General features: G+C 42.8%; 1 protein-coding gene across 1 annotated transcript in view; it reads right to left on the bottom strand.

Moving 5' to 3' along the window:
• LOC100619480 (collagen alpha-1(XIII) chain) overlaps positions 1 to 23,606 on the bottom strand; it is a 127,088-nt gene that overhangs the window by 89,734 nt on the left and 13,748 nt on the right. Inside the window, exons 4-8 of the mRNA XM_056796487.1 lie at positions 15,457 to 15,507; positions 7,466 to 7,501; positions 6,763 to 6,789; positions 3,807 to 3,833; positions 150 to 176 (exon numbers count right to left, since the gene is read on the bottom strand). Coding sequence (XP_056652465.1) covers positions 150 to 176; positions 3,807 to 3,833; positions 6,763 to 6,789; positions 7,466 to 7,501; positions 15,457 to 15,486 — 147 coding nt within the window. The 5' untranslated portion in view covers positions 15,487 to 15,507. The remainder of the gene's footprint in view (positions 1 to 149; positions 177 to 3,806; positions 3,834 to 6,762; positions 6,790 to 7,465; positions 7,502 to 15,456; positions 15,508 to 23,606) is intronic.

Genomic DNA, 23,606 nt, shown 5'->3' with positions numbered 1-23,606 from the left:
AGGCAGGGGCTGGATTTCTGCTTTTCTCCGCATCTCCAGAATTTAGTGCCGTGCCTGGCACATAGCTGGTGCTTAATAAATGGCCTTGAGAAAGCCAGCAAGAAAGTACCATCTCTGATAGTAATGTCATACCCCATTTGATGACTTACCGGTTGTCCTTTGGGACCTGAGAGACCCTGTGAAGAGGAGGAAACAAACCAAATCAGTTGAGACAAAGCCAACGATTGATTAAAAAGAAAATCAACAGAATCCCTAAGTTTCCATTGAGGGCAGACACTGCTGATGTGATCCTGAACCTAGGAAGCTGGTGGCACCCTAGAGAGAAACCTGGACCTGGAGTCAGAAGGGCCTGAATTCAAATCCAGCTCAGATGTTTTACTAGTATGATCTTGGACTCCCTCTTTCACCCTCAGTTTCCTCATCAATAAAATTGAGATGATAATAGCACCTACCTCATAGGATTAGTGTGAGGATAACATGAGAAAATTTATATAGAGGGCCTTGCAAACCTTAAAGAACAATACTGGTAGTTATTATTATTAATGTTATTATTTTCTTACCCCAGAGTGGAGAGAGGGAAAGGAAATGGAAATGGGTAGAGAAAGACATGATCTATTTCTCTGACTGCTCTTGACAAACTGATGGGATGCCCCTGGCTTTGAGTCTCCTCCCCACCCTGACCTCTCTCCTTTGAAAACATCAAGGCTGCATGTCAGGGCACGGGGATCCTTGCCCCACTTATCCTTTGACCCCATTCTTCATAGGAAGGAGGTAAAAGGCAGGATGGAGCCACCAAGGCACAGTAACCAGGCTGAACAATGTAATTCAATTTGACAAGCATTTATCAAATGCCTGCTATGTGCTAGACCATATTCTAGGATGTAAAACCACAATGAAATAATTCATGTCCTCAAGGAGCAGAGGATTTGGATCCTGCTTTGGACACTTGTTAACCATATGATTCAGGGCAAATCCTTTAACTTCTCTACATTTCAGTTCCTCATCTCTACACAGCACAGATGTTTATTAGCTGTGTGATCCTGGGCAACTCATATCACCCTGCTTGCCTCAGTTTCCTCTTATGTCAAATGAGCTAGAGAAGGAACTGGCAATCCACTCCAGTGTCTCTGCCACTGGGAATAGAGATGAGCCTTGGTCCTAGGGCTGCTTTTTGGTCAGGAGATGAAAGTAGAGCCCAGCAGGGCTCCGGGGATGATATTGGGCCTTATGGGATGGGATGGGAAGGCACGTTGGCAGCTTGGAATTTGTCCTATATTCAGGAGAGAGAGGGAAAGTGGACCTTCCTTGTTAGTGAGCCAGCCCATTTCACCAGAAAAGGAGAAGGGAACTCAAGAGTTAGCGTTAGGATTGCCCACTCTGCTGGGGGAACCAACTGGATCAGAGCTGTGGGGGTGGTCGTGGTGGTAGGGAGACACTCTCCTCTCCATCCTCTTCCTAAGAACAGGAAGGCAGTGTCTGGTATGGCCTGTATCCTGCCCCACTCTCCCCAGCTGCCTCTGGGAGGCATCCTAAGAAGGAAGGAGCCAGTCAGCAGAGGAACACAGAGCAGCCTGAGCTACAGTGGGAGGAGGCGAGTCAGAGGAAAAGAAAAGAATGTGGAAAAGAGAAAAGTGAGAGGAGGGTTTGAATAAAAGGTACCGCAGGGTGGCAGACAGATGATAAACAGGGCGAGAGAATGACTTTAAACAGTGCTGCTGAATGAATAGTTCTAGCTGTCAGGCCAAGTCAAACAGGAGGCTAATGGTGCTGAGGCCTGTCTCATTTTGATAGATGGTGATGAGGAAGGAGGGGAAAGAGAAAGCAAACTTTGGCTGGCCTGGGAGGGACGAGGGCTCCTCCATCCTTTCTTTCCTTTTTGTTGGCTCTCTTTGGTCTTGAGAGGATGCTGGGATTGGCTCCTGTGCAGGAAGGCATGCAGATAGGCTGGGTAGATGGGTGGTATGTGGAGGACAGATAGCCTTGGTCCTAGAGAGGAAACCTTCCTTCTGCTTAAGGACAAGGACTGTTCTCACATCAATGCAATAAGGCAAATCATTCAAGTATCACTTCCATTTTATGGAGGAGAAAACTGAGACCCAGGGAGAGGTGGAGAAAATTACCCAAGGTCATATAGCTGGTGCTTGTAAAGATGTTCAAGTAGAAATTACAAAGCAATGGTGGTGGGCAGAGAGTTAGACCTGGAGATGGGAGGTCCTGGGTTCAAATCTTGCCTCAAAGACTTCCTAACTGTGTGACTCTGGACAAGTCACTTAATTTCATTTGCCTAGTCTTTGCTTTTCTGTCTTAGGGTTGTTAGTAAGATAGAAAGAAATGGCTAAAAAAAAGCAATAGCGGCCCAAGGCCAGGGAAGGAGGGAGGGAGGGAGAGGGAGAGAGCAAGATGCTATTGAGTGGAGGTAGGAGAAAACCAATTCATCCTTAGAGGCCTCAGTTTCCTCATCTGAAAAATAGGGAGGTTCAACTCGATGGCCTTTTATGCTCTGCCTCTGTACTCCCATGCTCCCATGTCTGTATCTGGGATTCTGAGGTAAATCTAGAAAGCAAGCTCAGCTTATGTCCTTGGCCAGGTCACTCCCTCATCCCAGGCTTCAGTTTCCTCACTGCAAAGTTAGGTGGTTTGAGCTAGATGATCCAAGATCCCTTCCAGCTCCAAAATTCTCTAAGGCTCTATGAAGACCATGTTAGTCTCAGACTACTTTTCGGTAAGGCGCAGTGTCTGGAGACTTGGCTTTGGCATCAGAAGACCAGGGATTGCCCATGGACCACCTGGCTAACATTCACCAGGCACTTCCTTTCTGGCCCTCAGTTTCCCCATCAGAAAAATGAGGAGTTTGGATCAGAAGACCTCTAAGGTTCTTTACACAGGTCCTTTGAGACAAATGGCCCATCTATGGGGCATCATCTTGATTTATGCTGTTCCAGCGTACTTATAGAGGCAGTTAGGTGGTTCATCAGGTAGAATGCTGGGCACGGAGAAAGAGAAACCTGAGTTCAAATCCACTCTCAGATACTTCCTAGCTGTGTGACCCTGGGCCAGTCCCTCAATCCACTAGAAAAGAAAATGGCAAATCACTCCAGTATTTTTGCCAAGAAAACCCCATCATGTGCTCCAGTCCACAGGCTCAGGAAGAGTCAGACATGATGGAATGATGACTGTGTGCCACAGTCATCCATGTTTATGACTTGTCCTTCTAGTAGACTTTGAACTCTTTTCTTAGAATAATAGCCCCTAGTGGCAGGTAGTGCAAGAATGCCCATTTTATAGATGAGTAAATAGAGGCTCACAGGTCTGGTTATGAAAGGGAGTGTCATATGGGTTAAAAGAATTGGGTCTTAAAGCAGAGGACCTGGGTTCGAATACCAACTCTCCTCTTTGCTACCTCAATGACTTTGGGCACTTCTCTGAGTCTCAGTTTCATGATGTGTCAAATCAAAGGCAGTGTGTATACAAGGTCCCGTCCAGCCCCAAGTCCTGTGACTTGCCTAGGATCACACAGCTCCTGGCTGATATTGCCAGTACTCAGACCAGGCCTCCTAGACGAGACCTAATGTGCTTTCCTCTGCTCCCTAAGGAGAATCCTAAAGGGGGACAGCCATCAAGCCTGTCTAGGGCAGGGCTTCCGCTCCCTTGCCAGGCTTTCTGTGGCCTCAGATATGAAAATTCTGAGTTATGTTTCTTCAAGTATGGGAGCTCATTGCTTTACACTGTCTCAGCTATGGCCCAGTGAGACCCTATCTCGCCCCTCCATTCCCTGGCAAGGCAGAGAAGGAATGCTAAGATCTTACCATCTCTCCCTTCGGTCCAGGATAACCCTGAAAGAGAAGAGAGTGAGGGCTAGACAGGATAATTTCTTTTTCTTTTTTTTTTAAACCCTTACCTTCCATCTTGGAGTCAATACTGTGTATTGGTTCCAAGGCAGAAGAGCAGTAAGGGCTAGGCAATGGGGGTTAAGTGACTTGCCCAGGGTCACACAGCTGGGAAGTGTCTGAGGCCAGATTTGAATCCAGGACCTCTCCCCTCTAGACCTGGCTCTCAATCCACTGAGCTACCCAGCTGCCCCCTGACAGGATAATTTCTAAACACAGAAGCCTTGCTCAACCCTTCCACCTTTTCCTTTTCCTTCCTTCCTTCCTTCCTTCCTTCCTTCCTTCCTTCCCTCCTTCCTTCCTTCCTTCCTTCCTTCCTTCCTTCCTTCCTTCCTTCCTTCCTTCCTTCCTTCCTTCCTTCCTTCCTTCTTTCCTTCCTGCTGGCCTGTCCACCTTTCTTCTTCCTATGCCCAAGGCCTCATACAGGACCAAGCTGCCTGCCCCAGGGGACTTTGGATATGGGCCTGAGGGTATTGAGGGCAGGATGTGTGTCTATTGGGGAGGAGGCTGACTCTATCCCCCAAACTTAGGCTACTACTAAGGAATCCGGGTTTCTTGAGTAGAAAAGACATGATACATATGCCTTTGTGGCTGAAACATGTAAACATGGGTTATTCCATCCTAGGGAAGAATGAACTCGGCTACCACTTCCCTGCTCTTCAGTGGAGTGTGGCAGCCAGTGGGTACAGAGCTAGCACTGGCCGTGAGCAGTCCCACTTCTGAGGAAGCTGGCATTTTTCCTCCCTGGAGCTTGAGGGACTGAAGGAGTTGATTCCTCATCTCCCCTCCCCTCCACACCCCAGCCAGGATCTTGAGATGCCAGGCGGTCCTCTGTTTCATCATCTCTTGGCCATAGTGGCAATGTGGGCATTCTTAATTTATCAGGACCTCTTTCTCTAGGCAGGATTTGGATCTGGGGACCCTTAAGGGGAGGAAAGCAGATAGTGCCTTATGCCCTTTCATATTAAAAAAGACCAAAAAGAAAAAAGAAAAACAACCCCAAGAAAAACATTTCTACCCAGGTGATGTCAGGGTACAGCACCTACCAAGAACATTTTTGGCAAGGGAACATGGTAGAGTAGAGCCTTTATAATAACTCACATTTCCAGGGAAGTCTCTAAGGTTTAGGAAATACTTTTTTCTCAATAGCTCTGTGAGGCAGGCACTAGAATTTCATTATTCCCATTTTGCAGATGAACAAGCTAAGCCAGAGCAGTGAAATCACTTGCCCAGAGGTTCCTCGGTCAGTTCAATGATCAGCTCTAGGCTGATGCCTCCCAGAACTATATATCCAGCCCCAGCCTTTCAATCCAGCACCACCAGCTTTGTGTAGGACATTTCACATTAGAGACATCTCCAAGTCAACATGCCCAAACAGAAATCATTGTTCTCCTCTCACCTCCAATATACCGCTCTTCAAATTTCTAAGGGTGCTGCTATTCTGCCAGTACCCCAAAATGGGAACCTCAGAGCTGTGCTGGTGTCCCCACTCTCTTCCCTATGCCAACCTGCCTTGTCTGATCTGTTACCAAGTCTTGCCATTCTACTGCCCTGACATCTCTTTATCTGCCCCCTTCTCTCTGCTCATAAAACCTCCACTCTGATTTCCTTATCCCTGAGTCTTCTGTGGACTATTATATTAGTCTCTTCATTGGTCTCCCTGTCTCCAGTCTCTCCTCTTTCCAATCCATATTATACCCTCATGATATACACTGGATCTCAATTCAATAAACATTTATTAAGAGCCTACTCTTATCAGGCTAAAGAAAGACAATTCCTGCCTTCAAGGAGTTTAGTCTCCAGATCAAATAGAATTTTCTTTATTTGACATTTACAACCATTTACAATCTGTCTCTAGTTGACCTTTTCAGTCCAATTAGGCATTATTCTCCTTCCTGCACTCTACTGTAATAGTGGAGTTCCCATTTTTTCATCAGGGAGTTCCCAATACCAATGGAATCACAGATTCCATCACTGTCCACATTCCAATATGTGCACGTTCTTTCAGTTGGTATAATGTAAGTTCCTTGAGAGTAGGGACTATTCTCCTTTTGTCTGTGTAACTCCGGTGCCTAATATACAGTGTCTGGTATACAGTAGGTACTTAATAAAAGCTTTCTAATGAATGGTAAGAGTCAGAGCTGAGATCTGAAACCAGGTCTTCTGTTTCCAAGTTGAGAGTGTTTTTCTACTACTCCAGGCAGGGCAGGAGCTAGTGATTAAATTTTGACTAGATCCCTTCTCCAACTTGGGCCTCATTCTTCTTAACCACAAAATGGGGACAACAACACCTGTATTACCTACATCCTTTTGTGGAGAGAGTGCTTTGGAAATCTTAAAATGCTCTAAGAATGTGTTATTCTTAATGAAGAGAAAGAAGGGACAACATACAGCTGGAAGATGGGGAGAGAAGTGAAGAAGGGCATGAGGGGAGAAGAATATAGACTGAATGTATGTGAGGGAGCTCCCTGTCTTTTTTTTAACCTCAGCCAGGCAATTCCTTCTTTCTTCTCCCACCTGCTGCCTTTCTGAGTCCATGTCCAGTCCTAGCCCTGTCCTGCCTCCCTCTCTTCCTCCTCCTCTTCTCTCCTTCACTGTTTCCTTAGGCAAATCTCTGGCTTCAGGAACTGAGTCTTCAGAAGGACCATCATGAGTGTTGGCGACATTTCCCAAATGGAAAACATCCCATGGCCACCCTTCCTATCTGCTTTCCGAGGTCCTTACAGAGAACCATACTTCATGCTCCTTTAATTTGTTCTAGACCCCCACAGGGAAGTCAAAAATCTCTCAGCAGGATCAAGAGTCTTATGTGTGAGTGGCCTGGCACCCCACCAGGGAGAAGGGTAGCCTGGGGAGAGAGAGAGCTGCCACCTACCGGTTTGCCATCCAAGCCGATGGGGCCCTGAAACAAGAGAAGACAGAAAAGGGTCAGTATGCCACCCAGGGGCTCTATGGATCCTTTAAAAAATATAACCTTAACTTCTGTCTTAGAATCAATACTCAGGAAGAAGACTCATCTTTCTGAGTCCGAATCTGGCCTTACTAGCTGTGTGACCTTCAGCAAGTCACTTAACCCTGTTAGCTTCAGTTTCCTCATCTATCAGTGAGCTGGAGAAAGAAATGGCGAACCACTCCAGTATCTTTGCCAAGAAATAGACGACTGAAAAATGACTGTACAGCAACAAAGATTACATGTCAGGTTGGGGTTGGTAGATCTTTTCAGCAGAACCAGAAAGGATGCTGGGTTTCACTGTTTGCCACCCCTCCCACTTCCTTCCCTCTTTCTCTTTCTCTCTCTGTCTCTTTCCTTCCTCCTTCCCTCTCTATCTCTTTCTCCTTATCTCACTTCTTCCCATTCTCCCTTCTGCCTCTCTCTCTATCTCTCTCTTCTTTATCTCTGTCTCCCCTATCCCTCTCCCTTCTCTTTTTCTTTTGTCTCTTGGAGCACCTTTGAAAGGAGCTAAGGACTACAGTACTTCAAAAACCACCTGCTTCAAATGGAACCCAAGAACTTAGTATAATGAGGCCCAGGCTGTAATGGATGGACAAGAGCATTTACAGAAATCATCCTCACTCACCGGAAATCCAGGGAAACCTCTTGTGCCTGGCTGACCCTGAAAAAGAGAGAAAGAAAGAAGAATAAAAAAAGTGAACAAGAATAGGAGGTGACGACTCCTACCACATGGGGCCATCTTTGCACTGAGCCCCATTTTCTTCTTGTTGCAATAACTTTGGTTCTAGAGTTAGAATGGATTTAGTGTTGACCATACTTTGGACCTTTGAAGCAGTCATCTGAGAACTAATCATATTTCTATATTTTAAGGCTCTGGAATTTCATTGGCATGGGCTATGGAATGGATGGATGAATAGGGCAGTCCCACCATAATTTAGTACACAGACTTTATGAGTTGTTGTGTTAAAAAAAAGTCATCTGCAGATAACAAAATGATGAGTTCCTATGACTTATCCCCAGAAAGGTCCTTAGAAAATCCATGCAGTCCATTGTTGGGCTGAAGTCCTTCCAAGTTCGTAGGACACACAAGATCCCTGCACCTTTGAGAGCTTGGAATCATCTCCATGCCACAAGGAGGGATTTGGAGGCCTCCAGTGGAAGAAAAAAAGATATTAGTGATTTCAGAAAAATATATTTATATTTGAAAGCCTCCACTTGGTGAAAATCTCAAGCACAAATGTTGGGAACAGGGATAGCTGGGGGTCTTGGAAATTGTATTCTCTCCCCTCCCCATCTTCCCACTTAGCCTGGGAGAAGAAGAAAGCAACATTGTATGGGGCTTGGGGCTTGGGGACCAGATCTTGAGACCCTCTTCTCCTAGGCTAGGGAAGGGGGGTGATGGCAATTCCTAAGATGCCCAGCTGTCCCAGTTTACAACATTTGTCCATGAGATTTTTAGCAGGTGAGGTGTTAATACACACATTTTTACATCATCTTAATTTCCAAAGGCATCTCTCCCTCTTCCCCTAACCAGAGGATCATCCCTTGAAACAAAGGATAAGAAAGAAAGATTTAAAAAAAATTTAGCAAAGCACATCCTCTGAGACTGGCATTATCTGCAACATTGTACACTCAGAGGACCCCATTTCTTCAGGAAAGGAGAGAGGTGGATTATCTCATTGGTATAGGAAACTCCCTTTTCCAATGCAGGCCAGTGTCTTCTCTGAATTACAATTCTTTGGGACCAAGCTTATACCTTATAATTAGATCTCTCTCTCTCTCTCTCTCTCTCTCTGATTCTCTCTGTCCTTCCTCCCTTCTCCTCTCCCTCCCTACCCCCCTCACTTTCTCTCTTCTTTCCTAGTTGTAATAAGTATGCATATTACTTTCTTGGCTCTGCTTAGGATTCTGGGATCATAGATTTAGAACTAAAAGGGGCCTCAGAGGCTGTTGAGTCCCAACTCCTCAGCATATACATAAGGAAAGTGTGATATCCAATAAAGTTAACAGACTGATCCAAGGTCATACAGCTTGTGTCAGTGATAGGATTCAAACTTAGGTTCTGACAACAGAATCAAGAACCTTTGCATACTGCCTCCCCTACTTCTGCATCAATTTGTACATCTTCCCACTTGTCACTGTGTCCTTCCTGTTCATTATTTCTTCCTGTGTGGTAAGAAATGGTAACATTCAGTTATAGTCACATACAATGATTTGTTTAGGCATTCCTCATTTCATGGGTATCTACTTTGTTTCCAGTTCTTTGCAAACACAAAGTATTGTTACAAATCTTTGGTATATGTGGGGCTTTTCTTTGTAGCTTTGAGATCCTTGACTTTGGTTGTGGTGGACTACTCTTCCTTTTTAAAAATTTCTGTTAAGTACCTTTACTTTCTGTCTTAGTAACAACTCTTAAGACAGAAGGGTAAGGCTAGTCAAATTGGGTTAAGTGGCTTACCCAGACCCTTAAGAAGGGCCTTAATCAAGATTTGAACCCAGACTCTCCTGACTCCAGGCCTGGTGCTATCCACGGAGTCACCTAAGTTAAATAAGAGAGTATTTCCACAGGAACCAAAGTCACTGGACTTCTCTCCTCTAAGGACCTTCTCAGAGACATGGTCTTCATCCACCACAAAGCTCTCTGGGAGTGCTCCTCCTTTCCTCTTTAATGGAGTAGAGCAGAACCCATCCCCTGGTTCAATCTGGTTCTTAGAGAGATCCTTCATAAACATGGACCCACCATTCCTGGCTTCTTTAATATCCCTCCATCCTGAAGCTGTCCATCTGTTATCCTTCACTAGCCCCACCTCCTTCTTCAGACCTTACTGAGGCCTCTTCGTCGGTTCTTTCTCATGTACAAGTCATCAGTGGTAAGAAATTGCTCCCCAGTCAATGGTAATTCCATACTTCTCAGACATGTGACACTCTGGAACAGGAGTGATGTTCACAATATGGGCTATTGCAAGAAGCTTGGGGTCATTGAAAGTACTTTGTTGTTTCCCAAAATGGGGTACAGACTAATCTTAGGCACCCACAAATCACTAGAGCTGGAAGGGATCTTAGATCATCCAATCTACCTCATCCATCTGAAGAAACCGAGGTCCAGGGAAATGATGAGACTTGCCTCATGTCATGCAGGGAGTAAATGTAGGACCAAGGTTGGAATCCAGGTTTCTAGATGCCATGACTCCTTCCATGATACTCCATTGCTTCTAATTCCAACTCCTATTTTAGTTTTGGGCCTGGCTAATCATTCATCTGCAGCTCATACCTCTGATCTAAGTACTAATACTCTAATGCAAAAGGATGCCCATCTGGCTGGTGAAATCATTAAGATTTTTGCAAAAATGGTTTATAATTCCTTAGAGTAGAACCCAAGTATGGAACCTGGGGCTCTCTCCACTGAGCCACCTAAGCAAGAGGGGCAGCTGCCTGAACCCTCACTTGCTTTCACATGATGGGATGTACAATTGGCAAGTCAACATCCATGATGGTTCCCACTTTCCCAACACCAACCCAGATTCATTTCATGCAATTGACATTGGTAAAAGGAGTTGGGAGAAGACAGAACTTGAGTGGAAATCTCCCTGGAGTCTTTTTAGATGAAAAAGGAGACCAATGTCTTTCTCCTCTAACCCTCACCTTCACCCCACTTTAAGGTCCCTTCTTGCTCAAAATCCCATGATCCTATGTATCCTCTACAGGGTAGTGTTTGGCTAAATGACCTCAGAGGCTCCTTCTTTCTGGACCCTGATGTGTATTGCCTCTCCTTGCCCGGTACACCGACTGGGAGCTGGAGTGGAGGCCAGAGAGGTACTCTGGGTTCTGCTCATGGCAGACTTCCCAAAGGTTGAGAAGGGAGGGGAATCCGTTCATAAATCAAAAGGCTCTCCTCCATTCACGCTTCTCCCGGGGACAAACGGTGCTAAGAATAGATTATGAGGAGAAAACCCGGAAACAGTGTAGGTTGGCCTTTGAAACTTCTCTGTAAACTTTCAGCTGCTCTCTCCTCTGCCTGGCCAGAGATTACACTGAGAAAGGCTTGACAAAAGGTCAGGAGCAAGAGATTCCAAGAAACATCCCCAATCCCCTCTCCTGGATGCTGTTTATACTGGGTAGATATTCATCCCATTTGGGAAAATATGGCGGTTGCTCGGTCAGCATGGACACCAAAAGGTCTAGTCAGATAAATAGCGAAGGAGGGCTTTTTGCTGGGACCTGCTCTGCTCCAGGGGAAATAAGACAATTATTTGGCAGAAGGGCTGTCTGTCCCCTGAGGCCTCCCATTTGCCTGTGTGTCTCCCTTCTTTCCTCTTCTCAGGTCTGGGGCCATTAATCAGAGAGGAAGGGTGGACCGCTAATCGGGAGGGGGTCAGCAGCCTGGTCTGGGTTCTGACTCTCCTGCCACCCTATCACCAGATCTAGCCCCAACTTCCCCTTTGGACCTTGGGAAGAAAGATGTCATCATCCAAATGGGAATTCAGCATATTTGACTACAGTAACTAGGGGTCAGAAGGACGGTGGATTTCAGGACTAAGACTTTAGATCAAGAAGGAAGAGCACTTTGGGGTCACCTAGATCTGTTCCTTCTTTTGACAAATGAGGAAACTAAGGCCTGGAGAGGGGAACTGTTTTGTTCCAGGTCATAGAGTCAGTCAAAAAGCATTTATTAAATGTTTACTGTGTGCCAAGCACTGTGCTAAGTTCTGGGGTTACAAAGAAAGATATAATATTCCCTGCCTTCAAGGACCTCCCATTCTAATAGGGCAGATAATACACAAAAGGTTCTATTTACACAAATGCATACACATACAGAACACAACGCCCATCCACGCACACACAAAGGACATACAGTTGTAAAGTGTAAGGCGGAAGTAACCTCAGAGGGAAGGCACTGGCTTTAAGGGGGACCAGAAGAGATACGAAGCACAGCAGGACAAAGTTTGAACTCTAGTCCTTTCACCCTGAATCCCTGGTGCCATTCTAGTGCCTCTTTGGCACCATTATCTAGCCAAGGCCTCCAGGCCGGCATGAGCTGCCTTGAATGGTGACTTTCCCATCACCGGAACTCTTCAAGTGAAGGCTTGATGACCACTTGATAGGGCTATTATAGAGGAGATTCCTGCTCGTGGAGGGATTGGACTGAATGCTTTCTGAGCTTCCTCCCAGCTCGGAGACTTTGTGAATTCATCTTCAGTGGCCCAGGCTTTAATAAGCTATCCAGTTGGCTTTCCATCCCAGTATTGGGCAACCATATCTTCTTCTTTTACCTTCTGTCTTAGAATCAATACTGGGAATTGGTTCCAAGACAAAAGAGCCAGAAGGGTTAGGCAATGGGGGTGAAGTGACTTGCCCAGGGTCACACAGCTAGGAAGTGTCGGAGGTCAGTCTTTAGGCCTGGTTCTCCAACCACTGAACTACCCAGCTGCCCCCTGGCAACCATCTCTTCTAGCTGAGTGGGTCACAAGATTTCAAGGTGGACTGTTACATAGGCTACCATCAAGTCCAACCTCCTCCTCGAGGAGAAACAGGATTCAAACCCTTGTCAGTTGCTTGAAATCCTCTCGCCATTATACCACCCTCTCCTGTAGGAGGTATGGATAGGTTGGCGCCCCGTCTTTGTTGTGTAAGGGCCAGTGGGGTGCTCGATGGGCTCCTTTTGATGGGAGAGCTTTTCTCTAACCTGGGAGACTTCCTGAGGCTCAGCTGGCGTCTCCAACAACAGTCACTTCAGCAGTTTAGCACAAATCCATTAAAAGCCCCCCAATCCCCACCTCCTGCTGAGGCTAGAATGCAAGCCATTGTCTTCTCAAGAGTCTGGGCCTGTTTCCTCTTTGGGTCCAACCATTCATCAAGCTCTCTAGAGTCTGGGGCAGGTGGCCCCAAGAACTCTTAAAGCTGGTTCTTATTAGCAGCACTTAATTCAGGGCTTCTCACAGCTAAGTGGAAAACCACCTGTTCCCCCTCCAGACCCAAGCTGCAGGGTCTTGCCCCTCTTGACCTTGACCCTCTAACAGCAAACAAAAGTGCCCTTTGTCTTCTTACACACACACACACACACACACACACACACACACACACACAGAGCACATCCTCTGTCACTCTAGCCATCACCTTCTCCTCTCTAGGTCAATGATGCTGCTCTCCAGGTCCACATTCTAAGAAGTTCTGGGGATGAGAAGGGACCTTTTGGCTTTCCTTTTGGGGTGGATGGAAGTGCCAATGAGAGGCAGAGGCAGCCATCGAAGAGGGGAAAGAAAGCTGAACCAAGAATCTGGGGACCCGAGTTCAATTCCTAGCTTGGATGCTTTTAACTCAGCTTGGGGGCAAGCCCCCGGATGGCCCCTGGCTTCATTTCCTACTCCATAAAATGAAGGGAATTGAATTTGATGCCCTCTAAAAGCCTTTCTAGTCCTCAATCATGAGACAGGCAGGCTTGGACCTAAGGTGATGGGGAAACTCCAGAGGCAAGAGGCCATCGGAGCTAAGCTTGGCATCAGACAGAGGGAATCCTCTTCCCAGCTCAAATGCTGTCTAGGGAGCAGGAAGAGGGAGGACCCTGAAGAGCAAGAGACTTCTTAGCCGGTTGAGGGAGAAAGGTAATACGTGGCATGTGCACAAGCTCATTTAGCTAATTGTGATTACATGGCATCAGTATGGCATAAAGAAAAGAACACTGGATTTGGGGCAGCTAGGTGGCACAGTGGATAGAGAGCCAGGCCTGGGAAAGGAGGTCCTGAGTTCAAATCTGGCTTCAGATGCTTCCTAACTGTGTGATTCTGGGAAAGTGACTTAATCCTGTTTTGTCTAGCCCTTGCCTTTCTTCATTATTATTATTATGTTAGTGTTAAAGCTGTTATTAAGACAGAGAGTAAGGGTTTAAAAATACAATATAAATAATAAATACAATATAAATACAATAATAAATAGTAATAAATATTGCCATTTGGAGTCAACAAGTCCTAGGTTTGAATCTCTGAGCTGAGATTATCTGCCATAATAAATAATTCCTACTACTCTATATAATGCTTAATGCTTTCAGAGAACTTCCAATACATTATCTCCTATGATATTTAAAACAATGATTCCCATTTTACAGATGAGGAAAGTGAGCCCAAAATGGTTTTGTGATTGTCCAGGGTCACACAGTTAAGTGTTTGGAGCAGGAAGGAACTCAATATTCTTGACTCTGAGCCCAATACTCTAGTCACTGCCTTATCTAAAAGTTGTGTGACATTTGAAGGCTTTACAAATATCTTGTTTTATCCTCTCCATGATACTGGGAGTTTGTACCCATTTTTCATTTAAAGAAACTGAGAAACTTGGGGTAAGTTCTCTAGGCTCCATTTTCTTTCTCTGTAGATAAAATAAAAAGTTCCACCCATCAGGCCTGGGACAGCCCATCCCTGGTCTGATGTCTTATGATTTCTCTTCTAATGGCCTTTCCAATCAGGTGTATGCTAGTAAACATTTAACAATCAGCCCTCCTCCCACAAGATTTTATATATGTATGGAATGCTTAGAAGTTTAATTGCACAAATATTTCTCCATCCCTTTCTTAGGTCTAGACTACCAACAAAACAATAAACCAAACCTCAATTTGTAACTCTTGCCAGTTTCTAGGGTATAAATGCTCACTTTGAAAATTTAACAATCAGGTCTCACGAGCAGTTCAAGCTGGCTACAGTACACCCCTGCTTCCGGCTCGATTATTCCGTGTGAGCAGGTTCCTAGGAATAGTAGTATTCTATGCTCTATATCCTGTGGGCCCTTTCGACTCTATGTAAACCCCAAGGTTACAGCTTGGCTTGTAACTCATTTATTCAGTTAACAAGCATTTTTTAAGTGTCTCCTATGTGTCAGGCTGAGCAATGGGAATTCAAAGAGGCAAAAGACAGTCCATGTCCTCCAGAAGCTCACACTCTAACGGGGGAGACAACGTGCTAACAAATAGATACAGAGCAAGCTCTAGCCAGGATAAATAGGAAATGATTACTAGAAGAAAGGCGTTCGAATTAAGAGGGACTGGGCAATCCTGCTGTTTTAATACTGCGCCAGAGCCTAGCTCCTGCCCTTGCTTCTGTCCCTAAGGAAACGTCATCCTGAGGATCAAGACGGTAACATCGTTGACTTGTCCCTGAGCACAGGCCATCTTGAACAGGAGCCACGTAGGGGTAAACGCAAGGGCTAGAGGGGAGACTGCTTAGATTTAAGCCTAACTGGCTGCTCTGGGAAGTGAAATACTTTGTAGTACTTTAGAGCCCAAGGAGGACCCATGGTGAGGTTGGAGCTTGGCCTACCATTACCAGGGCTGTGCCTTCTCCCTCTTGGCCACAAACAGTGGATCCACAGTGCAGCTCTGTGACTGAAGGGCCCATCCTGGCAAAGCCGCCCAAACCCTTGCACGAGGCTATAATTTGGTTATATTTAGCCATATCCCATTATTTGGACAACGGCAGCAATCTGGCCCCATGAACTAAGCCACATCACATGTTGTGGCTGCCCCACCCAGAGGGACCTCGATGACTAGGCTCTCCCTTCAGCCTCCCCAAGACTTATTCAGCAGCACACCCACAACCCTGACCACACTCCAAAAGAGAAGAGGAAGCGACTTACCGGGGGACCACGGGGACCAATGATGGACATTCCGGCATCTCCTGGGGCTCCCTGTAGAGGCATGGAGAGAAAGAAAGACAAGGAGAGGGAGACGAAGAGATGGAGAGAGACAGAGGCAGAGATAGAGACATAGAGAAAGACCCCGACAGAGACAAAGAGAGAGAAAAATAGAGACACAGACTCAGAGAGTAAATAGACAAAAAGGAACGTTCATAGAGAGACAGAGAGAAAATTGGAAGAATGATAGAGAATGAGAAGAGAAAACAGATAAAGAGAAGAAGAGGGAGAATTGATAGAGAAAGGGACAATAACAAATAGGAGAAAAGGAAGAAAACTGGAAAGTGAGGAAAGAGGAGAAGGAAAGTAATGAGATGGAAAGGCAGAGGGGAATGCCAGAAAGGAAAATTGAAGAAATAGGTGGATGGTGAGAGGAGAGGGAGAAAGGGAGAGAGGAAGAGCAGGAGGAGAAACAATGGGTAAGTGAGGCATGAGATGTAAGAAGAGCCCCAATAAAGATTAAACCCAAGGAAGGTGATAGGAGGCACCAATGAGTCCATGACCTCTGGTGCCTGCCAGAGATTTTATCACATTGTTTTACCTCAGAGATCCAGGGTTGGGAGGTCATTTAGTTCAACATCATGATTTTACAGATGAGGAAACGGAGGCCCAAAAAGGTCAAGGGACTTGCCCAAGGTCACACAAGTAGTATATGTCAGAGGTGGGATTTGAACCCAGGTTTTCTGACTACAATTTAGCTATATCTCCAGATATGTAAGCTTCATGATTCAGAGAAGCCATTCTTGAAGTCTGCAAGGACAGGAGGCAGCCCTCACAAAGTGATGGGTGCAGGTTTAAGGACATCTTTTACAGCCCAGTGCCTGTGGGGTTTAGGGTGAGGAGATGGATGTTTCCACTAAAGTCTCCCCCTGATGCTTCAATATGGTGGGTGGTTGGGTGGATGTCTTGGGTCCCACTAGACGCGAAAGGTTTCAAATATGGATGTAGAGAATGGCTCCATCTGCTTTTGGAAGACCAACCTCACTCCCTTCAGAGAAGCTCATGAATCAGGAAACATTAAATCCCAAGTGCTTTGCTAGCCCTATTCATAGGACCAACATTTGAAGGTCAGCCACCATGTTCTAAAAAGACTCTGATGTGTCCATGGAGAACGAATATCCTGTTAGCAAAAACATAGATCCCTGAACATGGAAAGGACAGGTGGGAAGCGACAGCTGAGAAATGTTCCCAAATGAGGTAAGAGGAGAGAGCTTGAGGGCCCACTTTTCAAAAAAATTTTGGGGCTTTTGGGTAAACACAGCTGCAATTTAGACACAGGAATCTACCTCTTATCGCCTACTGATACAGACTACCTCAAAAGGCCAAAAAACCCAAATTCATATGAATGAAGGGACTCCACAGTAGGGCACAGCTTTGAAGATATGTGGGATTTGGGCATTTCCACACTATAAGGGGGTGAAATAACTTCCATCAAAATGTGAGCTGATCTACCCTCCTCCACCCCATGGAGCTAGTGTGCTAGACTCAGAGCCAGTGTGAGCTAGAATCAGTGAGCAAGCTAGGGGCACCTCTAGGTCCTTGGCAGCTGACTAAGACCACCCCTGAGATCAGCTATACATGAGACCCCAACAGGCAGAAGAGCATAGACCTTGAGCATGGAGATATTGCAGAGAAGGGCTGGCAAACAGTAGAAGCTCCAGAGACTTGAGAGGTGGTCTCAAGCAAAAACCTCACTCCTTATCTCTATACACAGAGAGCCTGCCCTCCTCACTCAGACTTCTGACTGAAAAGGGAAGGAAAAACCAGCATAGTAATGGCAAACAATGCCCAGGAAAAACAACTTCCCAACACCAGGAAGAACAAGAAGAAGGCTTTGACCCTGAATGATTTTTATGGCGGAAAAATCCAGACTACAGAGGAAATAGCAGAAGAGGATGAACAAATAAATGCACCCAAACCTTCCCTCCCCCAAATGGAAATTGGCCACAACCTCTTGAAGAATTTAAATCGGAACTTATGAAAAAGATGGAAGAATATTGGCAAGAAAAATGGGAAATAGTGCAAAAAGAAAATAACAGTTTAAAAGACAGGAACTCCCAATTGGAGAAAGAAGCACAGGAATAAAATGAAATGATAAAGAAATGAGAGGCCCAAATTAAACAACTGGAAGCCATGAAAAGCAGGATAGACCAAAGCAAAAAAGAAAAATAAAAAGATTATAGTGGAAAACCAATCTTTAAAGGCCAGAATTGGGCAATTAGAAGCCAATGATCTCGCACAATAGCAAGAATTAATTAAAGCAAAATCAAAAGTTTGACAAAATAGAAGGAAACATGAAATATCTCACTGAGAAGATGACTGACTAAGAAAACAGGCCTATAAGAGACAATTTGAGAATCATTGTTCTATCTGAAAACCCAGAAATAATCAGAAACTTTGACATCATACTACAAGAAATTATCCAAGAAAACTACCCTGATGTTCTTGAACAAGAGGGAAAAATAGATATTGAAAGAGTTCATAGACCACACTCTACACTAAATCCTTAAAAGACAACCCCCAGAAATGTAATTGCCAAATTTAAGAGCTTCCAAGCTAAAGAAAAAATTTTACAAGGAGCCAAAAAGAGCCAATTCAGATACCAAGGAGCACCAATCAGGGTCATACAAGACCTGGAAGCTTCCACACTAAAGGATCACAATGCTTGGAATATGATATTCAGAAAGGCAAGAGAATTGGGTCTTCAACCAAGATCACCTACCCATCAAAACTGACTATATACTTCCAGGGGAAACTATGGGCATTCAACAAAATAGAAGATTTCCAAGTATTTATAAGTAAAAGACCAGAGCTAAGTGGAAAGTTTGATATCCAAACATAAATATCAAGAGAAACATGAAAAGGTAAATAAAAAAGAGAGAGGAAATGGGGGGGAATGGTTTTTTGTTTAAATTTTCTACTTTAAAGTTTTAAATAAGATCAAATTATTTATATTAATATATAGAAAAATGTAATTTGAAACTCTCAAAAATTATATTCACTATTATAGCAATTAAAAGGACCATTCATAGGTAAAGATTGGGGGTAATATGTGGTATAAGATGATATGCAAAAAAAGAAAAAGAGAGTGGAGAATAGAAGATGGCACCAAGAGAAACTTAAAGGAATAAGATAAATAGGATAATATATATATCACACAAAGAGGTGCATGGGAAGGGGAAGGGAAGAATACTATCATAAGAAGGAGAGGAAGAGAATGCTAATAGGAAATACTTAAATCTTACTCTTAGTGAAATCAATTCTGAGAGGGAAGAACATCTAGATCCATTGGGGTATAGAATTCTATCTTACCCTACAGGGAAAGTGAGAAGGGAAAAACTAAGTGGGGGGGGGAGTGGGGTGGGGAGTACAAAAAAGGAGGGAAGGGGGAAGGAACTTAATAGACACTAAAAAAATAAGAAGGGAACAAAAAGGGAAGGGGCAGAAAGGGAAGTATAATAAATGTGGAGATTAGGGGGACTGATTAAAAGCAAACCACTGGTTTAAAGATATGGAGAAAGAAGAAAGGGAAGAACTAGGAGAAGATATCAAAATTTTGGGGGAAAACAGAGGTGGTTATCATAACTCTGAATGTGAATGGAATGAACTCATCCATAAAACAAAAGCAAATAGCAGAGTGGATTAGAAACCAAAATCCTATCATATGTTGTCTATAAAGAAACACACATGAGGCAGGTAGACACTCACAGAACAAGGTTTACAGGCTGGAGGGAAAACTATTGGGCCTTAACTAAGAAAAAGAAGGCAGGAGTTTCAATTATGATACCTGACAAAGCCAAAGTAAAAATAGACCTGATTAAAATAGATAGGGAAAGTAATAACATTATGAGAAAAGACAGTATAGACAATGAGGAAATATCAGTAATCAACATGTATGCACCAAATGGTATAGCATCCAAATTTCTAAAGGAGAAACTAGTGGAGTTAAAGGGGGAAATAGATAGTAAAACTATACTAGTGGGAGACTTGAACCTTCCTCTATCAGATCTAGATAAATCAAACCAAAAAATAAATAAGAAAGAGGTAAGAGATGTGAATGAAATCTTAGAAAAATTAGAGTTAATAGATATGTGGAGAAAAAGAAATAGGGACAAAAAGGAATACATCTTCTTTTCAGCAGCACATAGTACATTCACAAAGATTGACCATGTACTAGGGCATAAAAACATGGCAAACAAATAAAAAAAGCAGAAATAATAAATGCAACCTTTTCAGATCATAATGCAATAAAAATAATAATGAGTAAGGATACATGGAGAGCCAAATAAAAAATTAATTGGAAATTAAATAATATGATTCTCCAAAACTGGTTAAAGAACAAATCATAGAAAAAATTAATAAATTCATTGAAGAAACTGACAATGATGAGACATCCTTTCAAAAATCTATGGGATGCAGTCAAAGCAGTACTCAGGGGGAAATTTATATCCTTGAGTTTATATATTAACAAATTAGGGAGGGAAGAGGTCAAAGAATTGGGCATGCAAATCAAAAAACTTGAAAGGGAACAAATTAAAAATCCTCAGTTGAAAACTAAATTAGAGATCATAAAAGTCAAAGGAAAAATCAATCAATTTGAAAGTAAAAGAACTATTGAATTAATAAATAAGACTAGAAGCTGGTATTTTGAAAGATAAAATAAAATAGACAAAATACTGGTCAAATTAATAAAAATAAGGAAAGAAAAAAACAAATTAATAGTATCAAAGATGAAAAGAGAGACCTCACCTCTAATGAAGAGGAAATTAAGGCAATCAATAAAATCTATTTTGCCCAATTATATGGCAATAAATATGACAATCTAGAAGATATGGCTAAATATTTACAAAAATATAAATTGCCTAGATTATCAGAAGAAGAAATAGAATACTTAAATAATGCCATATCAAAAAAAGAAATTGAACAAGCCATTAAAGAACTCCCTAAGAAAAAATGCACAGGGCCTGATGGATTCACATGTGAATTCTATCAAACATTCAAAGAACAACTAATCCCAATACTATACAAACTATTTGATATAATTTGCAAAGAAGGAGTTCTACCAAATTCCTTTCATGACACAAATATGGTATTGATTCCAAAGCCAGGCAGGTCAAAAACAGAGAAAAAACTATACACCAATCTCCTTAGTGAATATAGATGCAAAAATATTAAATAGAATACTAGCAAAAATACTTCAGCAAGTGATCATGAATGCCATTCATTATGGTCAGGTGGGATTTATGCCAGGAATGCAAGGATGGTTTAATATTAGGAAAACCATCCACATAATTTACCATATCAACAAGGAAACCAACAAAAATCACATGATTATCTCAATAGATGCAGAAAAGGCATTTGAAAAAATACAATACTCATTTCTATTGAAAAACCCTAGAAAAAATAGGAATAGAAGGGCCTTTCCTAAGAATAATAAACAGTATATATCTAAAGCCATCAGCAAGTATCAACTACAATGGGGATAAATTAGAAGCCTTCCCAATAAGATCAGGAATAAAAAAAGGATGCCCATTATCACCTCTATTATTTAACATTGTACTAGAAACACTAGCAGTAACAATTAGAGAAGAAAAAGAAATTGAAAGTATTAAAATAGGCAATGAGGAGAACAAGCTATCACTCTTTGCAGATGATATGATGGTCTACTTAAAGAATCCTAGAGAATCAACTAAAAAGCTAGTAGAAATAATCAACAACTTTAGCAAAGTTGCAGGATGCAAAATAAACCCACACAAATGATCAGCATTTCTATATATTTCCAACAAAACTCAGCAGCAAGATTTAGAAAGAGAAATTCCATTTAAAATCACCCTAGACAATATAAAATACTTAAGAATCCATCTGCTGAGACAAACACAGGAACTATTTGAACACAACTACAAAACACTATCCACACAATTACAATTAGATTTAAATAATTGGAAAAACATTAATTATTCGTGGGTAGGATGAGCTAACATAATGGAAATGAAAATCCTACCCAAAATAATTTACTTATTTAGTGCTATACCCACTAAACTACTAAGAAATTTTTTTACTGAATTAGAAAAAACTATAACAAAATTCATTTGGAAGAACAAAAAATCAAGAATATCAGGGGAAATATTGAAAAAGAAATGTGAAGGAAAGTGGCCTAGCTGTACTAGACCTCAAACTATACTATAAAGCAGTGGTCATCAAAACAATATGACACTGGCTAAGAGACAGAAGGGAGGATCAATAGAATAGACTTGGCGTAAGTGACCTCAGCAAGATAATCTATGATAAACCCAAAGATCCCAACTTTTGGGACAAAAATCTGCTATTTGACAAAAACTGCTGGAAAAATTGGAAAACAGCATGGGAGAGATTAGGTTTAGAGTAACATCTCACACCCTACACCAAGATAAACTCATAATGGGTGAATGACTTGAATACAAAGAAGGAAACTATAAGTAAATTAGGTGAACACAGAATAGTATACTTGTCAGATCTTTGGGAAAGGAAAGATTTTAAGAACAAGCAAGAATTAGAAAAAATTACAAAATGTAAAATAAGGAATTTTGATTACATTAAATTAAAAGGTTTCTGTACAAACAAAACCAATGCAACCAAAATTAGAAGGGAAGCAACAAATTGGGGAGAAATCTTCATAACAAAAACCTCTAACAAAGGTCTTATTACTCAAATTTATAAAGAGCTAAATCAATTATACAAACAATCAAGCCATTCTCCAATTGATAAATGGGCAAGAGACATGAATAGGCAATTTTCAGATAAAGAAGTCAAAACTATCAAACACATGAAAAAATGTCCCAAGTCTCTTATAATCAGAGAAATGCAAATCAAAACAACTCTGAGGTACCACCTCACACCTAGCAGATTGGCTAACAAGGAAAACAAAGGAAAATAACGAGTGCTGGAGGGGATGTGGCAAAATTGGGACATTAATGCATTGCTGTTGGAGTTGTGAATTGACCAACCATTCTTGAAGGCAATTTGGAACTATGCACAAAGGGTGCTAAAAGACTGTCTACCCTTTGATCCAGCCACAGCACTGCTGAGTTTGTACCCCAAAGAGTTAATGAGGAAAAAGACTTGTACAAGAATATTCATAGCTGTGCTCTTTGTGTTGGCAAAAATTGGAAAACGAGGGGATGCCCTTCCATTGGGGAATGGCTGAACAAATTGTGGTATCTGTTGGTGATGGAATACTATTGTGCTGAAAGGAATAATGAACTGGAGGGATTCCATGTGAAATGGAACGACCTCCAGGAACTGATGCAGAGTGAGAGGAGCAGAAACAGGAGAATGTTGTACACAGAAAGTAAAACATTGTGGAACAATATGGTGTAATGGACTTTGCTACTAATAGTAATGCAATGATCCAGGACAATTCTGAAGGACTTATGAGAAAGAACACTATTCACATTCAGAGGAAGATCTGTGGGAGTAGAAACACAGAAGAAAAACAATTGCTTGATCACATGGGTCAATGGGGATATGATTGGGGTTATAAACCCTAGATGATCATCCTAGTGTAAATATCAATATTATGGAAATAGATCTTGACCAATGACACATGTAAAACCCAGTGGAATTGTGCATTGGCTATGGGAGGGAGACAACACCCATTCTCCTGCAACAAACCTCTTGAATATCATCCTAGCTGAGGGTTCCAAAGAACAGAGGTTGGCTAGATGGGCCTACCCAGATTAAGGGGCACAGTAGCCTGAATTGATGACTTTCTCCCTTGCCTTGGCTGAAATCTTCTTGAAAATACTAGAGACAATGAATGAGGGAAAATGGGCTTTACCGTCTCTCAGTTTCTAGTTGCTCACAGGCCAGTTTGGATTTGGTGCAGCCCTGGAGCAACAATGAGGGTTAGGGGAGCTTTACAGATTGATGGCCTTTCTGTCCTTGGTCTTGGGGCATTTGGGTCATTAAAAATATCATGGTATCTGGAGCTAGAAGGTGCTTTAGAGATCATGGGATCATAGTTGGAGAGCTACAAGACTTGGAGGTCATGGTGCCCAAAGCCTTCATTTTTACAAATGAAGAAAAGAAAACAACCTGCCCAAGGTGACACAGGT

This window comes from Monodelphis domestica, chromosome 1 (genome assembly GCF_027887165.1).
Source record: "Monodelphis domestica isolate mMonDom1 chromosome 1, mMonDom1.pri, whole genome shotgun sequence".
Lineage (NCBI taxonomy): Eukaryota > Metazoa > Chordata > Mammalia > Didelphimorphia > Didelphidae > Monodelphis > Monodelphis domestica.
This window is presented reverse-complemented; position numbering and strand designations above follow the sequence as displayed.